The following is a 27,623-nucleotide window of genomic DNA, read 5'->3' as shown; positions in this document are numbered from 1 at the left end:
CTACTGCAGGATGCCACCACCAGACATGTATTTCCTTTACCTCCCTTGTCAGTCTTCCAAAAGGACCGTTCCATGCGGGATACCCTGGTCTACTCTTCCTCCACTCCCAATACCTCCTCACACCTTCACCGCAATTTCCCATATAATCATAGAAGGTGTAACATCTGCCCATTTACTTCCTCCCTCCTCACTATCCAAGGCCCCAGACAAACCTTCCAGGTGAAGCAGTGATTTACCTGCACTTCACTCAATCTAGTCTATTGTATTTGTTGCTCACAATGTGGTCTCCTCTACTTTGAGGAGACAAAGTGCAGACTGGGTGATCCCTTTGCAGAACACTTATATTCTGCCCACAAAAACGACCCTGAGTTTCCGGTTGCCTGTCACTTCAGCACACCATCATGATCCCTGCCAACATCCCTGTCTCAGGCTTGCTGCAGTGCTCCAGTGAAGCTGGAAGAACAGCATTTTATTTTCCATTTGGGGACCCTGCAGCCTTTAGGGTCTGAGCACCTTTTTCTGTGTTCTCACCCCCACACACCAGGCCTTGTCATTCACATGAGCTGCCTTCACCACAGGCTGCTTATTTTTACTCATTAATGGTCTTGATTAGCAGCTTTTCTTTCTCCCTGGCTCACCATTATCCATCACTTAGTCTGCCCAACTGCTGTTTTCCCCCTCTCCACTTATTGTTTACTCTTCCTGCATCCTGTCTTCAGCATACACCAACCTTTTCTGTGCATCAATCAGTTCTGAAGAAGAGTCACTGGACCCAAAATGTTGACTCTGCCTTCTCTCCACAGATGCTGCCAGACCTGATCAGATTCTCCAATTATTTATGTTTTTGATTCATTCCTAACCATACTAATTCTGCTCAAATAGCCATACAGTCCTGATAGTACCTGAGGAATGCTCCATGGTACCTGAAGAATGTTAGTTTTCTAGCTGATACAGAGAGGAAAAAGGAGTAGAGGTTGGACATTCATGTCTTTACATTGCTATAAGATTTTAAGAATGTGAGCATGTAGCCTTGGTTCTGCATCTAAACGAGGAGGCCAGCGTAGCCTCTGAATTAAGTTGTGTTCTTTTCCACAACACATTCAACTTCAATTTACATTAAACCCTAGGCTGTGACCTCCTCAAACTGGAAGGTGCGAGCATGCAACAGCAAACCAAAGGGAGATAGAAAGGAAAAGCACTGATTTTCTCTTACAGCTGCTCAATGGATCGTTGGACCTTCAGGCTCACTGTGTGTACTGGGCATTGAGACCATTTCCTACTGCACACTTCACCCAACAGGCTGGTAGTGTTTAAAACAGTAGTTCCACTGTAAATGTTGGCTTCCTGTAGTAACTTGTGACCAATTAATGTGGGACAAGAATTTTATAAAGTTAAATTAAGAATATGTCATGTTCCTTTTGTAAAGGCTGGGACCTGATTAAAATTGTAATTTTAAAGAAAAGCTTTCACCTTGTTCTTTCTGCTTTGAAAGGACCAATGCTGCCAACAATCAGAAAATACATGCTACTGTTTGTTATGTGAATAGAATGATACCTGTTTATTCAGCACAATAAACGTTAATGCTCCATTCAGATCCAACAGTAAAAGACAGGGTTTAACACTGACTTCTTTGCTTATTAATTTATAATGTATTTCATGAAGCTACTAAATAATCAATAAGTTTATAAATAAATTACTGCATAATGAAAGGACTTACTCTGCAACAACCATGAGATATGATTGTGGTATAGTTATAGTAATGTGTGTAATGTTGGTCTATCTCAGATTTGTATTTCTTGAGCACACTAATAATGTATCCACCTTTTTCCCTATTAATAAAGCTCAAAAGATATCTTCCGAACAATTTTATTTACTTCTTTGAGTTATCAGTAAAATTTATCATAAATGTCAGGTATCTACTTAAATGGACTATTTTCACCAGTGCATGAATTTTGACTAAAAAGACCACATAGACTTACATTTTATACATACCCTTAATTTACTTTTGGAACAGTATGCAGTGGGGAACATTGCTTTAAAATCCTTAGACGTTTTGACATAGTTTATCAGACAAGTACAGTATTGTAGTGTCACACGGATATCACAGTTCCATACCACTACATGCATACAGAGACACTGATTTTCACAGAAACAGTTATTAAATCATAAAACACAACAATTAAAAGACTTATGTAATAAAATTTACAACTAAAACATAACTTTAGGAGATACAATTAACAGTGACTGATTCAGAAATTATAATGTCAAGTCTTTCAACTCTTGATAGGACAGCAATGATTATTCAGTCTGGTGGTAGGTAAATCCGGTTTTAGTTTGATGAAATATTGAAATGTAATATAGATTGCCCTTTGCTGAAAAAGGCAAATTCCTTCATAGTTTATTAGAATGTCATGCTTATGGTCAAAAATGGGATATGTCTGACCATAGATCAAATGTAAAAGTGATATGATATGAAGTAAAGACTGTTTAGATTGAATAATTTGCAATTTACCACTCACAATATTGAATAAGCTTTGCAGTCCAGATAACACTGGCATCAGGAGATTCAGTCTCACTGTTTGCGAATACCATGTGAGAAAACAGATAGAACAACATGAATTCATTCACTAAGAAAAAATAATGCCTTTTTTGAGTGTCATTTGTCTACATAAACATAACCAGCAGAAACAGTCATTTTTCTTATGGATGCCAAAGAACTACTGACAATGATAACTCTATGACAGATAGATATATACAGGTCAAAACCAAACATCTAGTCTGAGGTGTCAATGGAAAAGGTGAAGAAACTCTCTTTCACTCAAAACTGCAAAGTTGCATGTAACCATGGATACCAAGTCCCCAAATATTTTATAGTATTGCTATTCATTGTTTATAAATTTGAGGCTCGTTGGTTTCCAAACAGTCCCAGTTTATTTTTATGTGATTACATCAGCACAGTTTGGTGTTACAGAACCACTGTAGAATGTCACAGTATTTATTGAAATAATGTGAGCATTTTAAAATTAATTGCAGCCATTTCATCATTTAGTTCTGACAAAGGCTGATAAATTGGCATTGCTTTGCAATCGGCATAAAGTATGAATGGAACAAATCAGAAAATCTTACATTAAAAATGATGCCTCAAGAGAATTACCATGAGGTGAACTTTCTCACATTTTTAACAATTTTGCTCTGGCACCAATTATGTAACATTGGTTTGAGGTTCAGATTCATATAACAATCATGCAGTTCCAAATAGCTTGGTAGGTCTGTAACTTTCCACTTGTGTTCTACATTGTGGGAATTATCCTGACTTTGTTTGTCAGAAGTGTAGGTCTTATCTTTCTTGTGCAATATGCTGGTCTCATGGAAGGGATAGCCAACATATGAGCATTGTTGATGGCCTCTATTGTATAAATTATTATGCCAAGCTTCTTAGCTGGGAATTGATTAGGTAGGTGGATACCTTGCTTGTGACAAACAAGCTGAATAGCCATTGTTGTGCAGGTCATGTTTATGGTAACTTAAAAAAAAAATGGAGTCATGAGACAAAAGTGAAAAACCTTTGAAGGAACAACTGATTCCTCTTGGAAGTAGTTGACAGCTGCTGCAAAGACAAATTTTAATGTCAAGGATTATGAGAGCAAAAAACGTAATTTTATATAAAGACATTTGATTTTGTATTAACTATATGTTTTCCCTTGAAAAGTCAATAGATTTGAAAAAAAAGAATGAGCTTGGTATTTATGGAAATATGCTGTGTATTGCAGCTCAAGAAAGCTTGTTTCTCTCACATTATTTCAGCAGTCAGACCTGCTACCTTTTGATTTCTTCATTATCATGCCACACAGTCTCTCTGCTGGCAAGAGAGCTGTGTTGTGTTCTTTTACCCTTTCCGCATCCATAGAAAACAGGTTGTTATATGATAACATCAACTACATGACATCTAATAGATTTGGTGACCTTTAGCCAGCATGCAGTCAGTTGTGAAAATCAATTAACAATTCTCTCTCAAACAGTACTCTAAGAAATTAATTTACTTACATGATTTAACAAAAGATTTTTTTTGCTTCTAACTCAGTAATTCATGATACAAAACATAATTTTGTTTTACTTAGTTGCCCTTATATAAATTTTGCTAAAATACTGATAATGTTTATTTGAACAGAAAAATAGACTATTCTGCAACACATGCAGGTCATGTGACCACTCCATACATCTGATACTCATAGAGCCAAGAAGATGGCGAATGTGAAAATGCAGAGGTAATCCAAACGTCTGCACTTGAAAATAAAATGCTTCACTACTTCTTACTTACAATGATTTCCACTGCCTTGGCTGTGTGCTGTAAATATGAGCTGTACCAATTTGTGATATTATTCTTTAAAGTCACAGCTATGTGTTACATATATTTTAACAAACAGCAAACTAAGGTTTTGCAGCTGAGAATACATTTTCCAAGTTGTGGTGTATCAGAAGATCATCATATGAATAAGCTAGCAAGTGGTAATTGTTATCCTGAATACAATGAGACCTTAACCCATTTGCAGCCACCAGGCAGTAGTTTGCACGCTTGTGTTCTTAGGTATGGAACATTAATTAATTGGGATTGCTGCTCTTTCTTCACTAGCTAATGTATTTTATCTGGAGCTCTTGCATTCAAAGCAGAGACAACAGACATTTTATCTTGTACAAGGTGCTTCCAAGACAAGGCACAAGAGAGATCTACCACTATTGTCCTAACATGATCTGTCTTAAGTGTAATCATCTAGTAATGACAACCTTTTGGACAATTCACTCTTTCCTAATTGCATTTTATCCATTCAATTCCATACTATTGACTATTTTCAATTGTGCTTTCACTCAGGAACTCTGAGAGACCTAACATATCAGTTGTATACTGGCTGTTTTAAAAAAAATCTGTTACTGGAAAAATAGGAACATCAAAGCAGGAGAAAGATGTTCAGCACCTTTAAGATTTTCCGCCGTTCAACTGGATCATAACTAATCTGCACCTCAAACTCACTTGTCCACTTTGCTCCGTATGCCCAACAAAAATCCATTAATCACAGTCTTAAAACTGAATAATAGGCAAAACAAAATGTAATTAAGTTGCTTGCTGTGATATTTCAGGACATGATTAGCATTTTTACCACTTTCATAAAATCATTCTGTGTTTGAATTAAATCTTTCAAATGGCCTGGTACACTACACAGTACTTGGATTTTCTTCATTTTTTTATTGCTGTCTCTTTCAGTAGATTTCTCAGTGAACTTCAGCAGAATAAGAGCAGTGCAGCATTGTGAAATCCTGCTCTAGTCATTAGGTTGTGGAATTTGGTTAAATAGATTGGAATAAATTATTTGTACGGACATTAGGCATGCATTCTTTTCTCCAGAATTTCTTTACTTTGCAAAACATTTGTTATCATTAGTAGAATGAGGGATATTGTTTGACTGTTCCAGATTTTAAAGTTTCCCATCAGCAACAGGTCTTGACAATAAAAAGGGAAATAGTAGTGATGTTAAGTAAATGTACAAAATACTTAATAAATTCATTGAAACAGGGACATAGATTCCAAGTGCCCAACAGAACAATTCAATTCTAAGCAAAGCAAATTGCAGAAAGAGTAGTTTTCCAAGTGAGTGTTGGCAAGTGGATGGAGTTCTCTTCGCTTTTGAAAGACAGCAAACTAATTTGTTTCAAGGGCGAGTTGCACCAGTAGGACTCACATTTAACATAATTTGTATCTTTTGACAAATTTCATGAGAATAAACAAGTCAAAATTCCTATTATTGTATTCCTTTATCTGCAATTCCATTTGTGATTGGTACAACTGGTATCTAATACCAATTACTGAGAGTCTTTAAGTTCCATGTGCGGAATGGTGACACATTGATTAGAATTAATGAAGAGTCCACATCTCAGCAGCAGGGCCTGTTAGCAGATGAACAGAATTATATATTCCATACTGATATGATAGTAATTTAAGAAAAAAATAATTATACTATCAATCTTTTGAAACAGTTACTATATACAATTGAATACCACATTCCAGACAATAGTTTTATATAATATGTAAACAACCACTTGGATGTTTATATATTATCAATGCATGACAAATACATATCAAGTAACATATGGGCATGTTTGAGAAATGAAAATCGGAAATGTATTTGTGGTTTTCTTCTCCATACTAATTTTGCTTTGTGTTGAGGTTAGATGAAACTATTATATGTGTAATCTCTTTTAGCTTTGCAGGAAACCAACATTTAAATGTCCTATGAGCTTGGACTGATCTTTGTTGTAGAGGTGACTTTCATACTGTTACACTTATAACTGCTCTGTGAAAGAGCCAGCAGAGGTACAGTGGGCCAAACAGTTCTCCTCCGTGCTGTATGTTTTTGAAATTCAAAGGACTCTTTAATTCCATTATGGTAAATGTTTAGAACTGAAGACAATATTTTGCAACAAGATTACTGTACCAAAAATAAAACTTTAACATTTTCAAAGTGCGAGTGTTTAATCATTTATATCTATACTTTCTTTACCAGCCAGAATGAAAAAATAAGCATTATTCCATTGTTAAAAATAAATCTTTCATTTAAAACTGTAAACTTTAAATCTGGTAAACTTGCTAAGATTGATTTGGTATTATACTTTGAAAATAAAGTCCATGATTATATTCTTTACATGGAAACCTATATGAAATTTTATATGGTATTTTGTACTTTCCAAGAAGAACTTCAGCCTAGTTTACAATACAGTTATGTCAAAGCTATGAAGGCATTTCTACATGGGCATTATGCTTAGCTATTCAGAATGAGACACATTTATGCATATACTTCATCTCTAGAAAACAATCTAGCAGCAATAATAACATTAACAAAAATGGTAACGTTGGATTTGTTTTGTTACAGGTAGTTAGAACTTTCATAGCAGAATTTTTTCTTATTTGATAGATACATAAATCTACTTCATATGTATGAAGACAATTCCAATCACTGCACTGGATCCTATCAATTTGATAGTGAAGTTCCATGATGGCATAGGCGGTTTAATATAAGTCTTTTAACTGGTGCAACTCACCCCCCCAACCCCACACCACAAACATTTTATTTTCCTGATTAATAATTTAGGACCCATGTTGTAATATTTGAATATTTAAAGAATTCTTCGGCTTCAAAAATACATTTTTACTTTGCATGACATCTACAATATTGACTTTAGTCAGTTTTTAAAGCTAACTGTTAGCTAAAAACCATGAATAAAGAAATACATGGAAGTGAAGAATAGTTCTTAATATGCACTATTTTTGGAATAAACTACCATTTTAAAAAATCACGCAACATTATTAATTCTGGTGCAGAAATGTTGATGCATTCCTTAAAGGGTTAATTAAGGAAATTGAGCAAATAATGTACTACAGTTCCACAACCAAAAGAGCCTAATCTGAACTAAAGTAAGCACATTTGTAGTGGAAGCATCTTCCTTCTTTGCTTTAAAGATTATTTGTATCCATTAGACAAATCATATGATACAATAATGGTATCCAATGTGGTTCAGTTATGCAACCAGAATCTTGAAATGAATTCCAGGCAGTGCCCTTCAAAGGATATCTCTATGATTCAGAATGTATTTCTGAAACATTCTTTCATTTGCAAACAAATACTTTCTGCATGTCTCTGAGAGATCTTTATACTTAAACTGTGTGGTCAGACTTTGTATTCTTCCATAGCTATTGGAAAGATAGAAGGGATTCAGGAACAAAAAAGAATAATGTGATAAAATTCAGATAGTATGAGTTAACAGTACTTTGCAGATTGTTTTTCTGTTCTTCAGTGCTAATGTTCGATGGACAGGACCTTTACATTTTAGTCAATGTTCTCAGGTTCCCTTCCATTAAACTTTCCTTTAAAGGTAACACTGGCTCATTTGAAATAGTTTTCCATGCCATGCAAAAAATACAAAGCTCTTATTTTTTAGAGGGTATACAATTTCATTTCACAATTCCAGCTTAGACAACAGCCTGGCAGATCCAAACTTCAGATGTTGTCATCATATACAGTGGAACAGCCACTTTCACCATATGTCACATGAATCTCTGGTGAGATGTGGTTGTCTAACTTGTTACCTTCTTGGGTCCCACTTTTCTTAACTCTATCCATTACGCCTTCCAAACTGTACATGCAATTTTGTCCAAAATGTTTTGCTGAAGAAGCCACACCAGAATCTTCTAAATAATTTCCACCCTGTCGGGAGACAGCATCCTTCTTACTTGGACAGTCGCTGTTGATGGTATGGTAGATGAGATCTGTTGGTCCAGATGGGTTCCTTCCATCCAGTGATTGATCTTCTTCATCACTATCTGCGTCAATGTATTTCTTCACTCCATCGTCATGGAAAGTAAAAGTCACTGGCGCAATGTTTTCTGGAGGTTTCATTCCAGATGAAGAACAAGCTGTTGAAGCTTCTATGCCAGGTAGATATCTCTCTGTATTCAATGGGCCATCCATAGGACCAGTGATGCTCTGAGATCCACCCACAATAGGGTCCACCATTGTTGACAGAGCTGCTATATTCGTGTTGTGAACAGGATTGATATCACTTTCCATAAAGTTTACTTTGAGAGATCTAGATTTTATGGGGTTGCCCTGTCTGGATGTGGCTTTAGCATTTTCTGTAAAGATGGTGTTGTGTTTATCTACTGCAGAGTTGTAAGCAGAGTTATTGGTATTGATGCCCAAGAGGTTCTTATTGTAACTGCCAGCTAGTTTTGTGACAGATTGCATGCTCTGTGCATTATCAGCTGGCAGGATTGGTGATTCTTTATCCTGAATGTTTTCACAACCTGGATTCTCACATACTTTACTGGGGAGCATTACTGTAGGACTGTGAGTAAACTTCCCAGCATCTGGAAACTCTGTAGCACAGCTAATAAAACTGTCTATGCTAGACAGACTCCTCATATCTAGTATTCCATCTGGTGTATTTAATAATGGATCAGAGGGACCAGATACTTTCTCCATCTCTATTTGATTTTGCTTTTTCACCTTATACATCTGACCCATTTGACTTATGTTCATATTGGGCTGTGATTGTGTCTTTGCCATTTTACTGTACATGTCCTCCAATTTCTGTACATTTAGGTGTTGTGGGGTAATGTGTGGGCTGCGAGCATTTCCGGGAGAGCTTTGTTCTTTGTGTTTAGCTTCAGGAGATTTGTTAGAGCTGGTCTCAGACACAGACCGTTTTCCCCATTTCCACTTGTTGGGTGACAGACTACTGTCCTGTAGTTTTTCACTTTTACCCATATTTTCTCCATTTTTCTCAACAACAATATCCATTAGTTCTATGCTGCGAGCAAAAGCATCTTTCATATTCATCGAGACAATACTTCCATTTCTCTTGGCCCGCTCAAGTGCCTCTCTTCGTTTTATTGCTTTTTCCTGTCTTTTCTGTTCCTTGTAGAACTCTGAGAAGTTATTCACAATAATTGGGATGGGGAGAGCAATCACTAACACACCTGCAATACAACATAGTCCACCAACTATCTTGCCCAATAAGGTTTTGGGATAGATATCACCGTAGCCAACAGTTGTCATAGTAATAGTGGCCCACCAGAAAGAAGCAGGAATACTCTTGAATTTAGTGTCATCTTCATCCTTTTCAGCAAAAAATACCAAACTTGAAAAGATCATTATGCCCATGGCCAGGAACAAAATCAGCAGTCCAAGTTCATTATAACTTCGTCTGAGTGTGAATCCCAGAGACTGCAAGCCTGTTGAATGCCTGGCTAGTTTGAGAATTCGCAGTATCCTCATTATCCGGAAAATCTGAACCACTCTTCTGACATTCTGGAATTGAAGCACACTTTTGTTGGATTCTGTGAGAAATATAGTGACATAATATGGCAAAATGGCTAACAAATCAATGACATTCAGTGGACCTTTAAAGAATTTCCATTTGTTTGGTGATGACAAGAAACGCAACAGATACTCCATGGTGAACCATGCAATGCACACTGCTTCTACATGAGCCAACTGTGGGTTGTCCGTGAACTGTCCAAATTCATCCTTGTCTTGTAGTTCAGGAAGTGTATTAAGTGACAAAGCAATTGTTGATAATACAATGAAAAGTATAGATATTATTGCCAAGGTCTGAAAAAGAAAGAGAACATTTACACATTAGTGAACTCAGAGAATGATGGCATTTTTCAAATGTTTCTTTTCTATAACAGTATTTCTGAACATGTAAGAATAGATCTAATGTTGCCTGTCAATTGATTATTCTGTGCTTGTCTGGCACAGATACTTAAGTCTGCTTTTCTCATGTTTATTTTAAATTCTCTCATAATGTGTCATTAATATGGTAGACACATAAAAAGTAGTACATATTCAGAACATAAATATTCAGTTAACATATTAGAATCCAGAAATAACTGCTGGTGACAGAAGCGGCAGCCTCACTTAATTTGTTCCTTTGACCTTTTCCTTTCTAATTTATCCTGATATGGACCTGTCTGTACGGCATAATGGGCTGGATTTCATAGTCCCTTGTGGATGTGTTTACTGTGTAGGCACTGCCTTTCGATCCATCCTTGAAATCAGCAGCCTGCCCACCACTTTTAAATAAGGGATTAATAGGAAATTGAGTTTATTATTAAGTGAATTGATTTATATTTCTTGCTGCAAGAGCCATAAAATGAGGAAAAAGCCTATTTTTGAAAACAATTTTCTAAAGGCAGCAAGGAAGGAGGGCATTGGGGGCATCCCTCAATATAGGTGTATGCCCACCTGTGCCCACCCCCCGGCCCCTAAAGATATACACCCTCACCAAAATCCCCTCTGCTGCAAGCTGCCTAATTGCTTCATAGCCAAGAGAGGGCTATCATCTTGGCTCCAGTGTCTATCTTCACTCCTTCCGAGACAATCAGGTTAATTGACAACTATTGAGTGCAGTACTTGCTCCCACTGAGGTGACAGTCCAAGTCTCAGTCTACTTAGGCCATCAGCAAGACTGATCATTGTGGCTGGACTTCTTAGGGTCTGTTGACTGCAATTCTTCCAATGGGTAATGGCAAGCAATATGCCATTCCTGTGAAATTCAGGCCAATATCATTGTTCATACCCCAGTTTCAAATAATTTAGATAAATCATTTTTATTTGTAGCTAATCATTCAGCAAATTGAGAATTTTGTTCCAATTATTACCTTTGTTAGACCTAATTTACCATTCTTCACCCACATTTAATTAAAGAGAGGTAATCTGTCAAAAAAAAGTTAACATTTTAAAACTAGTCCATTCAACATTTCAGAAATTGAAGTATTTTGGACTTTACCCAATATTTGTAGAAATTTGAATAATTATCTGTTCAGGAAGGGGCTATTTAGTGTACACATTGCCATTTTTATGACAGCTCTTTGGGGACTCAATTTAATAATCTCAAAAATGGGTTGCCTGTTCAATTTGATTATCTCAGATTTAAGCCGATGCTGTGTTGTTCAATGGCTAGATATGTTGACGGGAGTGAACAGTTTGAGAAGCCAATGCAACCTCAAGCAACTTGCATTGCTTAAAACAACCCTGCATCTCTTAAAGGGGAGGTACATTGTAGTTGCAGCAGGAGTTAACAGATGAGCAGCAAATACCTCTGACTTGAGAAACATTGAAGAATGGCACAACATAGGAAAGAATGGGCTTCAAGGTTTAGCGACACAATACTAGACGCTTTGATAAAGGAGGTAAAAAGAATGAGCAATGTCTTGCATTCACAGGGGCCAGGTGAGCAACCAGACACCTGGTCAATAGGGAGTGGGAGCAGATAGCTGTGGAAATCAATACCATTTGCCTAGCCCTGGATGTAGTGCCACAAGAAGTTCAATGCTGTCATACTAATGATCAAGGCCTGCGACTGTACCTTCAAATGCTATATTGTACCCAGTTGCATTAGTTTCAGTCACTGCTTGAGTCTCTACGCCACACTTATTTACCAAACAATAGCTGTCAAACAGGATATGCCTACAATTAGAAATAGGCAGAGTGGGCAGTGTCAATGTACATGTGGAACATGCTGCATATTTTTGAATGTGGCACCAAAAAAACCAATATAAATTAACAATAGAAAAGAGCCATGGGAAACACAGGTAGAGTGCAGTAAAGGAGAGAATGCCATTCCAAACAAATCTCTGGTCATAAACACAGAGAATGCTGAAGAAACTCAGCAGGTCTGCCAGTATCCATGAAGAGAGAAATAGAATTGATGTTAACTCTGCTTCTCTATCCACAAATGCTGCCAAAACTGAATTTCTCCTGCACTCACTGTGCATATTTCAGAATTCCAGTATCTGCAGTATTTTGCCTTTGAATCATCTGCTTATGACTGGTTAAATAAGAATGGAAGGCAGTGACAGCAATTCCATTCAGCTGGGTGATGGTGGTGGGGCATTGGAGGAGGATAGTGTGATCAATCCTGGTAGAAAGGTACAGAAAGGTCGAGACAAATGAGGAGGCATATATGACATGGTCACGGTGCCATAGAATGTCATTTGGGACTTTGATAAGGGCCATTTTAGTATTATTCCTGAGGAAATACTCAGATGAGAGAAATTTAACCTTGGACTTCAGGTTAAAATGGATACTGCTTTTGGGAGGATGTTAAGAATTTTTGGATATGATGAGAGAAAAATGAAATCCTTCCTTTCTCAGTTGCACATGAAAGTAATTACGACTTAATTTATTACTTTTACAGTAAAGATGAATAAGCTCTTTATGACTACATTATAAATTCCATTCAGAATCTACTGAAAAAAATATGTTGTTCTGTGCTGTCAGTTATGGAATGCATTAATCTATGGCTCACTTGACAGGCCACAAAGGTTTAATGGACCTTAACTGTAGTTCAAAGAATGGGAAATAATTTGACAGCATCTCATTTATGGTTCACACAATGTTCCATAATCAAATAATTGTGCTATACCAGAGCAGAACATCTCAAAGTGGCTGCAACAGCTAAAAACATTACAATTTTTTTTGATAACGCAGAGCAGGCATTCACTCTTTACAAATAAAGTGACTACAGTAGATTTTGGTGTGGAGTCGCTTTCACTTGCTCCAGTATAGGCCACAGAATGGTTTTCCAAAAGACACTGACTGGCAGTTCCTAACCAGACTGCAGTTATACAGCAATTGCAAGGCATTAACAGGAATCGGTAATGTGCAATGCTCAGGTGACTGCACTATATTGCTGTGGTCCCTCTGAACTCAGTGACAATGTAGCACTTCACAAGTCCTACTTGGTAAATAATGCTTGCTCTGTTTCTACTCGCCCTCCTGTCTCCAGCTTCCAAGCCTCCACACTTATGCCACTGGCCTGCCTACATGTCCAAAACCAAGGTGCAACATCTTTCCACAACAACTGGAGAATTAATAGACTCTTCATTACCCAACTGGATGATTTTCAACTGTTAAACAATGCTTTTTCTCCAGGTTTACTATATTCTTAAGTGGTAAACAAACGAGTTTAAACATTTAAGATAATTTTAAAAAAAATTAATTTTATGATTTTCTTCCTTAGTTTCTCCCAGCAGTCTCTTGGAAGCTAATCTTTCAATCTTGTAGACATAAGAGAATTCCAGCAGGTTTGCAATCTTAGCATATAGAAGTGTGTGGGCACACACTGGTAATAGTACATCACTGGGAATGAGATCTGCTAAGAGCAGAACTGGCTTGCAAGGCACCCAATAAGTGGATTGTTTGAAAACTTTTTAAGCGAAAGTGAGGACTGCAGATGCTGGAGATCAGGGTTGAGAGTGTGGTGCTAGAAAAGCACGGCAGGTCAGGCAGCATCCAAGGAATATTCCTGATGAAGGGCTTTTTCCCAAAACATCGATTATCCTGCTCCTCGGATGCTGCCTGACCTACTGTGCTTTTCCAGCACCACACTCTCGACACTGAAAACTTTTTAAACCTTTCTTTATGCCAAGCTGGAACTGTACAGCACTTGGAGCAACTTCAACTTAAATGAAATGATGGCCAGCATGGGTATTTGTGCCTTCAGTTCTTAACACTTTTAAAAATAAACATTGTCACTTTTGCATTGAGGCATGGCTGAAGTAACTTAGAACCGATGTGATGTTGTTTGTTAAAGAAGGGAATTAAGTGACAAACCCACAAAGCTCTTTTGCCACAAGGTTCTGTGATTATTTTGAAGAGGGTGATTTATATGAATAGATTCCTTTTCAAAACCAGTCCACTAAAACACAGAATTGTTACAGGTCTGATGGAGGCCGTTTGGCCCACCAGGTTGGTGCTACGTCTCTGAATGAAATTTACAAAACCAGATTTCTTGAAATATTCCTGCATTATAGAGTTAGAAAGCTGTGCTCCATGAGCTTCATTGGATTTCTGCAGAGCTGCAGATATGCCACTTCCCCCAAGCAAAGGCCATAAGGCATCTATTAACATGGTCAATCTGTAAAATTTGGACTTCCAAATTGGAAACATTAGTGCTACTTGTACAATACTAAAAAGGAAAAAAAATCACTAGATTACCAGAAGGTTTTACATTAAAATGTACATCACTGAACAAGAAATATTCTTCAAAGGTCTTTTTGTGTCATTTAAAACTATTTTAATTACATCACTTATGGATACACTTCTTATGGGGCACTTACTCTTTCTGTCTTCCTTTCGTTTGAAACAGAAACTCGAGAAAAATGAAAAAAACTGTTGGTGAAATTGTTTGGTCCCAGGGGCAGGGAAGTAACTTAATGAAGGAGCTGTACTGGAGTACCCCTCAATCTTCCTGGGATCTGCATGGGAAGGCCCAAGGACTGAACTTCTTGCCCCAGGATTGAAGCCTTTAAGTAATCAATTAATGGCCACGTTAGGACTACTTACCAGATCCTAGGTTAGAGTGGTGCTGGAAAAGCACAGCAGTTCAGGCAGCATCCGAGGAGCAGGAAAATCGACGTTTCATCAGGAATAGAGGACTACTTACCAGCCTATTCCCATTAAGCTACAATTATCCCAGCTCCAGGAGGATTATAAAAGTTGGTCCACCTGATTGCTAAACTAGCATAGTCAGGCTGGCAGGTAGAATGGGTGTTTGCAGTAATCTGTGTACAACTGAGAGATTGGAAAGGAGTGGGGTTTGGCTACTGACAGCCAGCCCCACCTTTGCTCCTGGTCCCTATGCTTCCCTCTCCATCCAACTCCCATCTTGTGAGGCAATGTCCGTTGCGAAACAATGCTCGCATGTGGTCAGAGTTCACGCCTCCATCTTGGAATTCTTCAGGTTGTTAAGCCCACAGTAACAAAGGTCACCTCCATTGTGCTGCCAAGTGTGAGAGTTGCCAGCCTGTGAGTGATTGCTAACTCTTGGTTTCTGCAATCAGAGACCTAATCTTGGTCAAAAGCCCACTGGCCACCAATTAGATTGGCAGATGACAGTGTGGGCTTTCAGCTCCTAACAGGACACAGTTTCTCTTTGCTAACCTCTCCTGCTTTTGAAGTTCATCTAAAAACAGGAAGATTGCACATACTGTTTCTGTAGCTATTCTATAGATAGAATGGCAATAGAACCTCTGCTGATTGTTACAATTGCAAAAACTAATAAAAGCTGCAATTAACTCAATAGAATGATAAATGAATTCTCATCAATCAAACCAATCACTTCAAACTCCCTCCCAATTCCATCTTAATATTACAATCTCTGCTCTCGCCTCTATGTAAAAGTGTCACCAGGTGGCGCAGCAACAGGCCACACACAAATACAGCTTGGCTGTGGAACAGCAACAGCTTGGAACCAAATAGCACTTGCCATATAATCATTTTACAAAGTCAAACTCTCAAGAGTTGGCTCACTGAAATCAATGAACATTTCACTTCCCATGATGATCAACATTATATTTTCTGTCCAATATGTCACTGATAAAACACAATATACAATTTAATAAAAACGTTTCCCTAAACTTTCAAAGTCACAGTAAACTTTGATGAGTTTTTGAAAATACCATAGGGGACTTGACAAGCTATTTGGGTCAGTGGGTACAGAGGCTCTCGTTTCAACAGAAGGAAGCCTCATTACAGCAAATGGACAGTTTAACAAACTTCCCACAGTATCATATACATCCTGGTGAAGAAGGCTGTGTCATTGCGAAGCCTAATTCTCTTGCAGTTCCCAGCCCCATCTGCCCATGCACCAGTGAACAGTTTAGCATTTAGAACAATTACACTGGATTTTAAAAAAAATCATTCTGGAAATGTGAGTGTTACTGGCTGGCCCAGTGCTCTTGAGAAGGTGGTGGTGAGCTGTGGTTTAATTATTTTTCTGTATCAGTACTGTTATAGCAATTCAATATGGTATCTTGTATAATTTATGTGAATACATTGAAAATGGCTGTTTGAATGAGTTCCTAAAGATTGTTAGAGAATAACTATTCTTACAGGGGACCTTGCAATCATTGCTATACATTGATGTTAAAAGGATGCTATTGAATCACAGGAGTTACAAACCTAAAACAAAATAATATATCAATAAAATTATTTGCTCTGTTGTGATTTGGTGACACTTGTTTCTCATTGAGAATAAAAAACCCGAATTGCATACATTGGTGCAACTTTATTAATCATGTTTATGAATGCTTATTAAGACCAATACAAAGATGTTGTAAATCTGAAATTAAAACACGTCAGTTTCTCAGCATTTGAACTGAATAATGGCAGGCAAAATCTTCATCAAATTAGAAATTATAAAATAAATGAGCCTTTATATAACAAATGTTGTATCCTATTAATGGGCCTAATTTTCTTGCAGTTCCCAGTTCTGATGAAGAATGTCACCTGATAGAGTCATAGAGGTGTACAGCACGGAAACAGATCCTTCGGTCCAACTCATCTATACCGACCAGATATCCCAACCTAATCTAGTCCCATTTGCCAGCACTTGGCTCATATCCCTCTAAACCCTTTCTATTCATATACCCATACAGATGCCTTTTCAATGTTGCAATTGTTGGATGTTAATTTTTATTATTTTCACATGCTGATGAATCTGGTATGTTGCTTTATAATTTTATATTTTTTATTAAATACTCCTATTCGAGCAGGCCTGAATGAAGCACGGGTCTCTTCCTTATTTCTGGATCTGAAGCTCTGCATTTAAGTCTCACTCTAGGACTTGATGGCTATGGATCATGCATTTGTAACATGGCCAAAGTTGGCTGCCAGGCTGTAACTCCTTCAGCCTATAGCAGGGGGTAAGAGCAGGAGCATTTCTTGGTGAGCAATGCTATGGGTCCCAGCCTCAGAAAAATGGGGAAGGATCCAGGCAGGAAGGGCATCCTGCTTAAAACTAGCTGTTCAATCCATAATGATTGTTGACACAAAGATGATCAACCAACATTATTGTAATCCCATGTAACATGGAAAAAGCTGACAGAGACAAAGAAACCCTAATAATCATTTGTATCATAATGCTTGATAAAAAAAAGTACATGTTTCAGGAACCATGACCTCTACTGCATGTCTAAGCTATGATGAACAAATACGAGCTGTTGCTAAGTTGTATCACTAAATCTAAATGTTCTTGAACTATCGATTAACTAGTTGCTAGGCTCCAGACAGCAGATTGCTGTTATATCAATGGATGCTATTTCATGGTTCATGAGCAGAGTTATTAACATGGATAATATCAAAGCCAAGGGATTTTTTAGTTATGACCCAAACATCTGGGGAATCCACTCACATCTGCAACATATGCTTTGGCTAAAATAGGCATGTTCTGTTTGTCGCATAGGTTACATGTGTTGGATAAGGCAGTTAGTACCTGAAAGCATTAAGTGGCATTATAAGATAAGCTCCACCTATCAGAATATATAAAAGATTATTCCTAGGAAAATCTAACCACAGAGAGTTTCATGTCCTAATGGTTCAGCAAGTGTTCACCAGAAGATGGATACAGCTTCATTGACTGCCCTTAGTGTTAACAGTATGTGGCTAAAATAAGAATATGTACTGAATCATAGGTTGAGTTTGATTTTCTTTTTGTGAGACAATCACATATCTCAGTTGTAATGTAATAAACAACTAAGTAATATGTAATAAAATGCAAGGGTCCTTGATTAATGAACATCCAAATTATGAAAACTTGTACTTATGAATGTGATCCTATACATGGTTGTAATTTTAATGACCCAACATATGAACATTTCCTATAGTTACAAATGACTACTTTACATTGTTCTGCATTGTGTTCCAAATTGCATTCAAATTGGTTCATGAACAGGCTCCAGAATGGAACTCATTTGCAACCTAGGGACAGCCAGTATTTACAATGAATCAAGATTGAGCCTATATTCTGTTGAAGGGTTCATATCGGCATCCTTCTCCACACAGTACAAATAGCTTAGTCCGATAGCAACAAGAGGGCTGCTTGCATTGAATCTACCTAAATCATTCCAGATTATTCTTGTAGAAGTCAACATGTATAAGATGGTGATAGTGATGGGAAACTGAATATCTAATGTGGTCGTGCTGTATAAGAATGGGGACAACGTAACAGCATTAATGTATTTTTTTCTTCTCTGTTTTTCCTGTCCTGGGGCAGCAATATCAACCTCATAAAAGAGCTGTGTTTAAATAGTACCTTTTACCACTTCTGGGTATCCTTTTCAGCCAATGAATATTGTCATTGGCTTAATGTAGGAAATAAAGGAAGCCAATTTGTTCAGTCAGATAATCAGACTTTTTTTCCATAGTGATGCTGGTCTTGAGAACTCAGTTTTTGTCAAAATATTGTCATGATGCCATGGATCATTTACCTGATTAAGTAGGCAGGGTCTTGGTTTAACATCTCAGTTTAAAGGCAACCTCTGTAACAGTCAATACTCCCTTCACACTACACTGATTTCCCTTGGAGAGTAAGTTATATTCTGATTACTGGGCTCATGGAGAAGGATGTCGAGGTATCTTTGGTTAGTTAGCATGTGAACTAGTTATAAGCCTTGTAACAGTGGGTATAGTATTAACTTTGCCAATGCCATGGGTAGATATTTTATTGGGGAAATATTTAGTTGGAAGATATCCTCCTCAAATTGAAAATCCAGTCCACAGAGGCCAGAAAAAGCCAGCAGGGAATGGCAGGATGGCTGCCAACCAGATGAATGGAATCAATGAGACCTGTGTGTGTTCACAGGTTTTCTTTGTTATTTCATACCAACATTGTAATAGAATGGTCATTGTATACAACAGGGTGAAATATTGTTTGCAACCATATCTTGTATGATGATGGTGTTATGATAGTGGTAAAATATAGACTGTTAATTTTCAACATTCATCATCCGATCTTGATGGAATCTTCATGGATGAAAACATCTTTTCTGAAAGGAGAAAATGCTGATGCAAGCTGGCCATAGTGGCCACCTGACCCATGTGAAACAAAGAATCTGTGTGAAAATTAATATTCCATCAAAAGACACTGAAACTGAGTCAAGTGTTCAGAAAATCTCATCTCCTAGTTTTACTTTACACCTTTCTGGAAGTTTCATACAATAGGATGAATATTGCCTGCAGAATACCAAGCTTGAAGAAAACAATGACGCTCACCTCAGGAATGCAAATGAGAGAAGAAAATAAAAGAGATAAAAAAGAAAGGAGTAGAATATCTTGAAAGACAGCATTAGTAATCAAACTGGAAATCAACTAAACAGCTGTAGTTTCAAGTTCAACTGTAACAATTCAAGGATTCTAAGAACTGTTCATACTCCATATTCCTTATCTTTCCATTACAGTAGACTTTTTTTTAATCTTGTGGGAATTGGGCGTAGCTGGCTGGGCTAGCATTTATTACCTGTTCCTGGTTGGCCTTGAGAAAGTGGAGATGAGCCTTCCTCTAGAAGTGCATTCGTCCATGCGCTGTAGGTACACCCACAGTTCCACGATTTTGGTCTAGGGACAGTGAGGCAACAGCAATATAGTTCCAAGTCAGGAAGGTAAATATCTTGGAGTGCAGCTTGCAGATGGTAATGTTCTCATTCTCTTATTCTTCTATACGGTAGAGGACATGAGTTTGGAAAGTGCTATCTTAGGATATTTAGCAATTTCTGCAGTACATCTTATTAATAGTGAATACTGCTGCTACTGAGTGTTGGTGATGGAGTGATGGAATGTTTGTGAATGTCCCCTAATCAAGTGAACTGCTTTGTCCTGGATAATGTCAAGCTTCTTGAGTGTTGTTAGAGTTGTATCCATCCAGGCAAGTGGGGAGTTTTGCACTTGTGCCATATAGATGGTGGACTGGCTTTGGGGAGTCAGGAGATAAGTTATTCACTGCAATATTCTTAGCCTTTGACCTCTACTGTAGCCACTGTATTTCTATGGTGAGTCCAGTTTAGTTTCAGGTCAATGCTAACCCACAGGTTGTTGATAGTAGGTGAATCAGTAATGGTAACACCATTGAATGTCAAGGTACAGTGATTGGATTGTCTCTTGTGGTGGTCATAGCATGGCATTTGTATGACGTGAATGTTACTTGCCATTTTTCAGACCAAACCTGAATATTGTTCAGATCTTGTTGCATTCAGGCAGAGACTGCTTCAGCATCTGAGGAGTTGCAAATGGTGCTGAATATTGTACAATGGTTGGAGTACATTCTCACTTTGGATTTTATGATGGAGGGATGGTCACTGATTAACCAGCTGAAGATTGTTGGGCCTAGGACACTATCCTGAGGAACTCCTGCAGAGATGTCTGGGAGCTGAGATGATTGACCTCCAACACCAGAACCATCTGCCAATACACCAGGTATGACTCCAACTAGTTGTGAGTTTGCTCACTGATTCCCATTGACCCCTGTTTTGCTTGGGCTCCTCAATACCACACTTGGTTGAGTGCAGCCTTGATGTTAAAGGCTGTCACTCTTGCTTCATGACTAGAATTCACTACCTTTGTCTGTATTTGACCTAATGCTAAAACGAGGTCAAGAACTGAGTGGCCGTGATGGAACTCAAACTGAGTGTCACTGAGTAGGTTATTGCTGAGGAGGTGCTGTTGATCCACTTCATATCACTTGATCCACAGAGGATACTGATGTTCATAGGAAAGATCACTTTTGGAGTTAGGTAGATGTTCATCACTGATCCACAAAGTTGATCTGTCCTAGAACAAACATATCCAATGGCTCTGCCTCTATTGCCTTCAGGGGAAGAGAATTCACAGACTAATCATCCTCTGAGAGAAAATACTTATCCGTATCACTATCTTAAATGGGAGGCCCCTTATTTTTAAACTATGACCCTAGTACCTAGGGGACATATTGTCTTGGCATCCACCCTCTCAAGTCCTCAGGATCCTATACGTTTCAATAAAGTCCCCCCTCGCTTTCTGAAACTCCAATGGTTATAAGCTCAACCTGTCCACTCTATACTCAGAAGACAACCGCTTCATCTCAAGATTCAGCCAAGTGAACTTTCTCCGTGCAACATACTCTCCAATGCAATTATATCCTTTTTCAAAAGAGACCAAAATTACTCCGGCAAAGCAGTCCTCTTTTTATATTCCATTCTCATTGTAAACAACAATTTTCCACTTGCTTTCCTAATCATTTTATTGTATATGCAACATGTTGCCAGTATACTCAGATCTCTCCTGTACTGTAAAGTTCTATAATCCCTCTCTATTGCTTTTCTATTCTTCCTGCCAAAGGAAATAAGTTCACATTTTCAAAACCATTTGCCACATCTGCTAGTCTTGCACTCTGGAAGATTATTGACCAACATACAGATTGCAATTCAATTCTTGCATCTCTCTTTGTGAAGTTTCTTTTTTAACATGCAGCTTTTTAAGAAGTCAACTATACTGTTGGTCAATAATCAAGCTGTCCAGTCACATGAAGACCCATTGTAGAAACCTGGGAGTATGAGTAAACCTCCTCCTCAAATTGAGGGAAAGCCACTGCCAATGACTTCTTAAAAAGATGCATGTTAAAAAAAACTTCACAAAGAAAGATGCAAGAATTGAATTTGAATTAACATACTAGTATCCAACGATCAGTAAGGGTTTGTTTTATGAAATTCATTGTCACATTCACATACAATTATCTAATTTCTATGCGCAATGATGTAGTGTAGGCAATTTAAAAAATGGATTTGGCAGTACTATGTAAGCCGAAAACAGAAACTATTGAAAAGATTCCAGTGACAGCAAAGCTGCTGCTTTAATGAGTTTAAGTGTTTGTGCTTCCATATTAACAATGATTGAATGCAGTGGAGATGTTGAATGAACTTCTATAGTTTTGTTTTGTCTGCTTTCTATGTTGATTGAACATTTAAGTGCTGTTGGATTTTGTAACTCCTCAATGTTAGTTCTCCAATTATGACAGCAATATTCTATGTTTCATTGAATTTAAAGAATAGAAGTTCCAATTAAAAATAATACATTTTCATAATTATTTGTTTTCAGGAGCCAACTAGTACAAATGGAATAGCTCCTATTAATAAGAATGGATTCTTCCCTCATGTGAAGATGTACTTTATCAAGAACAATACTGTGGATTCTAAGAACTGTGAAGCTCTCTCTGGTAAGTTCAAGAACACTTGTAAATACACTGTTACTCTCTGCACAATGGTCCATTCATTCTTCAGCTTTCAGTAGTCACACATTTCCTCTACTTCTCAGTTTTGTTTCATCTAAAATCTTTCACCTACTTCGTCAAGATTTTTCAAAAGACAGCAATACTAGTTTTCTGGAAGGCAGTGACATAAGTGGTAATGTCACAAAGTACAGATACAAGCTAATGTTCTGAGGACATACCTTCAAATCTCACCATGGCAAATGGTGAAATCTGAAGTGGGGAATAAAAAGCAACTAGTATTAAAACTAAAAGCTTGCTCAATGGTGACCATCTTACCACCGTTGGTTAATGTAAAAAAAGGAGAGAATCTGTTATATTCACTTGTCTGGCTTACATGTGACTCCAGACCCAGAGCAATGTGGTTAAGCCTTAATTGCCCTCTGGGCAATTAGGGATGGACAATAAATGCTGGCCTAGCTGGTGACACCCACATCTAATGAACAAATAAAAAACATTCAAAAGTTGAGGTCAGAGACCCAGAATCATTTGAGATATTTTCCAATCAACCTGTTCAAAAATGAGCAGGTGGAACTTGAACCTAGGCCTCCTGGGCTCAGAGGTGGAACATTACCAAGCGGGGTTCATCAAAAGAACCTGCCCAAAATCATTTTACATTTACTGCCCAAAGTAGGATCAATGTTTTGCTGCATGTGTAGGCAATGAGCTGGACCTTCACTTTTCAAAGACAGATAATGGGCCACAGTGATCTTTTACAATCACAGGCAGTAGCTCAGTGCTTTAGCTGTGGCTGCAGTTGGTAACATAGCTCAATGAGGGCTTCCTTGGTGTAGTTAAGGCATGTGATGTATTGTTTTTCTAGAAAAGTTCAGGTCAAAAAAGTGCTCCTTGATGGGTTATGGTCTCCTGCTCAGTGCCCTCTTTCTCCTCCATCTTTTACCACCTGCTCATCATCATTTCCCTGCTCCAAATGCAGACTTAACAGGCCACTTATGATTGCAGTGGAAGTATTGGAAAGATAAAGAATTGTTTCAACAGCTGCAAAACTTGACAGAAATTAGATATCAGTTTCAGAAAGCAGAAGGTTGGCACAAAATGTACAGATGTTAATCAGCAGCCAAACTGGGCAATCGTCCTGTTTGAGAAGGTCAAAAGGAGATTTTACAGAGAAGTGTCTAAAATCAGAAATGTTTTTGACATAGCAAATTGGAATAATGTTTCCAGTGGCAGCAAGGTCATTAAGTAAAGGACACAGATTTAAGGTGACTATCAAAAGAATCAAAGATAACATGAAGCTAGTTTATTCAGTGTGCTATGAGCTGGAAGGCACTGCCAAAAAGGCAGAGGCAGATTCAAAAATAACATTCAAATACTTGAAGAGAAAGAAAATTTACTGGACTAGGTGAAAGAATAAGTTAGTGGACCTAACTGGATATCTCTAGAAAAAAGCCAGCAAAGGATAATAAGTTGAATGGCTTTCTCTATTGGGTTATTCAATAATTCCATCTCAACAGTGCTGTTGAAGGTTCCCTGCTTCCTGTGACTGTCTGTTTCTGAATGATTTCATTTCGTGACATGTAAGGTGACATGACAGCCAAGTTCACTAACAGGTTATACAAGAATTGGTTGACCTTTACCCAAAGATAATAGCGAGGTTTGTAAGTGACTCAGCCTGGTACCCTGGACACCTACAGAGGAACCTAATCCGATATGAAAGGTAGGGCACTCTGTTGTGGAATGAGAGTGTTTACAAATCATAGATCATGTTTAATCTATTGATTCCCATTTTATATTTGTTAAAGGGAAGCTCTATTTTAGGGCTACCCAGTCAGAAAAATGAAGCATGTTTTAGTCATGCCCTTGTGTATTGCTTTTCAGGCACTTATTTAGGTAGCACAACAAGATAAAAATGAGGTCAGTTCCAGACCGCAAACCGTTCTAATTCTTCAACGGAAGCATAATATTTGAAAGTAAATAGTTGCTTATTTTAACTACATTTTCTGTCCACATGAATGTATGAATTATGCAAATATCACTGCGTTTACTTCCAGCGTGAATCTTGCATTTTTCATGCTTGAATTTATTCCCCTGCTCTCTCTAGCTGGTTGGCTTCTAGTTTTGCATTGTGCACATTACCAATCATTTAACCTTGTAGCGATTGACTTGAATTATTTTAAATGGAAAAACAAAATGCTACACATTGCTTTTACAATCTTACAATGGAATTTATTTCGACCGAAAGACAATGTTTAAAAAAAAAACAGAATCTGCTGAAATTGAATGCTTTGAGCAAATATTTAACTGAACATTGGAAAATTGAGAAGAATAGAGTGCTCATCTGTTTGAATTTAATGCGTGATGGATTTACATTTAGGTGGACTTTCTTTTTATTATGATCAGTTTTGTTGCCAAGCATTGATCCACTCATCAATCTTCTACTTGACCTATCTGGAATACTACTGTAACCTCACATTGTTATGATTTGGAGATGCCGGTGTTGGACTGGGGTGTACAAAGTTAAAAATCACACAACACCAGGTTATAGTCCAACAGGTTTAATTGGAAGCACACTAGCTTCCAATTAAACCTGTTGGACTATAACCTGGTGTTGTGTGATTTTTAATTCTCACATTGTTAAGTAGCATTGCAATGTGACATAGAATACACTGGTTGCAGAACTGGCTCCATAGGGTGAGTAGCCTTGCTACTTGGTGCCTGGATTAAGAGGCATTTGTACCATTCCCAGCAACATTTGTGTGGCCTGTGCTGAATGCAATCTGTTGAGGGCATTAACATTGACAATACATGTGACACCAGAACAATGCAGAGCAATCAGACTGTGCCAATCAGCATCTAACATCGAATTGATATCTGCCTCACCACTTTCAATGTTGCTGCTTTAGTTAATGCTCATTCTCATAAACAAAGTTGGCAAAATCTACAGGGATGGGGCTGACTTTGGGATTGTGGTGGTTGCTATTGAAAGGCAATTCTTCTTGGTCAGCAGCATCAGACAGAAAAAGCATCAATAGCAAAGAAAGCAAGCTGCTTGCAGAGGGAGGTGGAGGAGGAGAGTTTCATTAGAGAGCCTTACCCATCTACATTCTTTAGGAGGTTCTTTCTATCTAAACCTGAGCCAGAAACTGGATATCCAGTGATCGTGATTCATCAAAGAGGTGGTCACATAATCTTGCCACATTTTGCAACAAGACCAGAGCAGGGCAAGGTCAGTTCTGCCAGGGGTTGTCAATCATAGTGTCGCCCTGAATTTCTTGTTAAAATATTCAGGATCTTTTAATTTAGCAATTTAGCAAACATTGCACAGTTCACTGCTGCATCTTGTGGTTGACAGAGGCTCTGCACATCAGGATAGGAGACTTCATATTCTTCTCTTTAACACAGTGAGGCAGAGGAATTGCCATGATGGTCGGCAAGGTGTAAGGTGCCATTAACTGTGCACATTTGGCTATGTGAGCACTACAACTCAATAGTGAGACGTATTAAAATAGCAAATTAATTTAATGTCCAGTTGGTATGTAATTGCCCAGTACCTCATACTAATGAAAGCCTGCTGTCCTGAAAGCAATCGTGGCTTATTTATCTTGCATCCATCAACTGTTCCAAAAATGTTTCAGCTACACCACTGAACCTGGATTGGCTGCTCGGTGATGAGGGCTGACCCTGCATGTACATGACAAATGGGCAGTGCCATTATACTGAATGCTTCCTCAGCCACAATCCTGAAATAGAAACCTTTAAAAACTAATCATTTCACATCAGCTTTATTTAGCAACACATTCAAAATTCTGTACAATACTGAATTAGCCATCCTTTGCATTTCCTTAGTACCTGTATTTGAGGTGCCTTGACCTTTCCCACTGCTCTTTCACAGTGCTACCCCAGTGTTTGCAGCATGGCTGGAGCAAGGCTGCTGACTTTCTGTGTGGGAATCTTTGAGTCACACAGCATGGAAATACACCTTTTGGGACAACTCGTCTATGCCCACCAAATTTCCCAAATTAACCTAGTCCCTCTTGGACCATATCCCTCTAAACCTTTCCTGTTCATATGTCGATCCAAATTTCTTTTAAACGTTGCAACTGTACCTGCAAAGAGTCACACAGATGTACAGCATGGAAACAGACCCTTCGGTCCAACTGGTCCATGCCGACCAGATATCCCAACCTAATCTAGTCCCATTTGCCAGCACTTGGCCCACATCCGTCTAAACCCTTCCTATTCATATACCCATCCAGATGCCTTTTAAATGTTGTAGTTGTACCAGTCTCTACCACTTCCTCTGGCAGCTCATTCCATACACGTACCACTCTCTGTGTGAAAAAGTTGCCCTTCGGTTTCTTATAGATTTTTCCCCTTCCACCTTAAACCTATGCCCTCTAGTTCTGGACTCCCCCACCCCAGGGAAAAGACTTTGTCTATCTACCCCATCCATGCCACTCATGATTTTATAAACTTCTATAAGGTCACCCCTCAGCCTCCGACGCTCCAGGGAAAACAGCCCCAGCCTATTCAGCCTCCCTCTATAGCTCAAATCCTCCAACCCTGGAAACATTCTTGTAAATCTTTTCTGAATCCTTTCAAGTTTCACAACATCCTTCTGATAGGAAGAAGACCAGAAATGCACACAATCTTTGAAAAGTGGCCTAAGCAACGCCATGTACGGCCGCAAACATGACCTCCCAACTCCTATACTCAATGCTATGACCAATAAAGGGAAGTGTACCAAACACCTTCTTCACTATCCTATGTACCTGTGACTCCACTTTCTATCACTTATTCGGGCAGTTCATTCCACACACCAACCACCCTCTGCGTGAAAACGTTGTCCATCAGGTCCCTTTTAAATCTTTCTCCTCTCAACTTAAAAATATGCGCCTTGTTTTGAACCCTATTTTGAACCCACCCAATTCACCTTTGCTATTCACCTTATCTATGCCCCACATGATTTTATAAACTTCTGTCAGGTCACCCCTCAATCTCCTATGCTCCAGTGAAAAATGTCCTAGCCTATC

At 38.2% G+C, this 27,623-nt stretch overlaps 1 protein-coding gene across 3 annotated transcripts in view; it reads right to left on the bottom strand.

Moving 5' to 3' along the window:
* Positions 1-1,850: 1,850 nt before the first annotated feature.
* Positions 1,851-27,623, bottom strand: part of kcnb1 (potassium voltage-gated channel, Shab-related subfamily, member 1) — a 362,434-nt gene continuing 336,661 nt past the window's right edge. For all 3 annotated transcript variants that reach the window (XM_043710367.2, XM_043710368.2, XM_043710369.2), the window contains exon 3: positions 1,851-10,160. In XM_043710367.2, the coding sequence (XP_043566302.1) occupies positions 8,046-10,160 (2,115 nt within the window). In that variant the 3' untranslated portion in view covers positions 1,851-8,045. The remainder of the gene's footprint in view (positions 10,161-27,623) is intronic.

This window comes from Chiloscyllium plagiosum, unplaced genomic scaffold (genome assembly GCF_037043375.1).
Source record: "Chiloscyllium plagiosum isolate Xiang-an unplaced genomic scaffold, Cpla_swu_hap1 HiC_scaffold_15, whole genome shotgun sequence".
Lineage (NCBI taxonomy): Eukaryota > Metazoa > Chordata > Chondrichthyes > Orectolobiformes > Hemiscylliidae > Chiloscyllium > Chiloscyllium plagiosum.
Note: the sequence above shows the minus strand (reverse complement) of the source record. Positions and strands in the feature narration are given on the sequence as shown.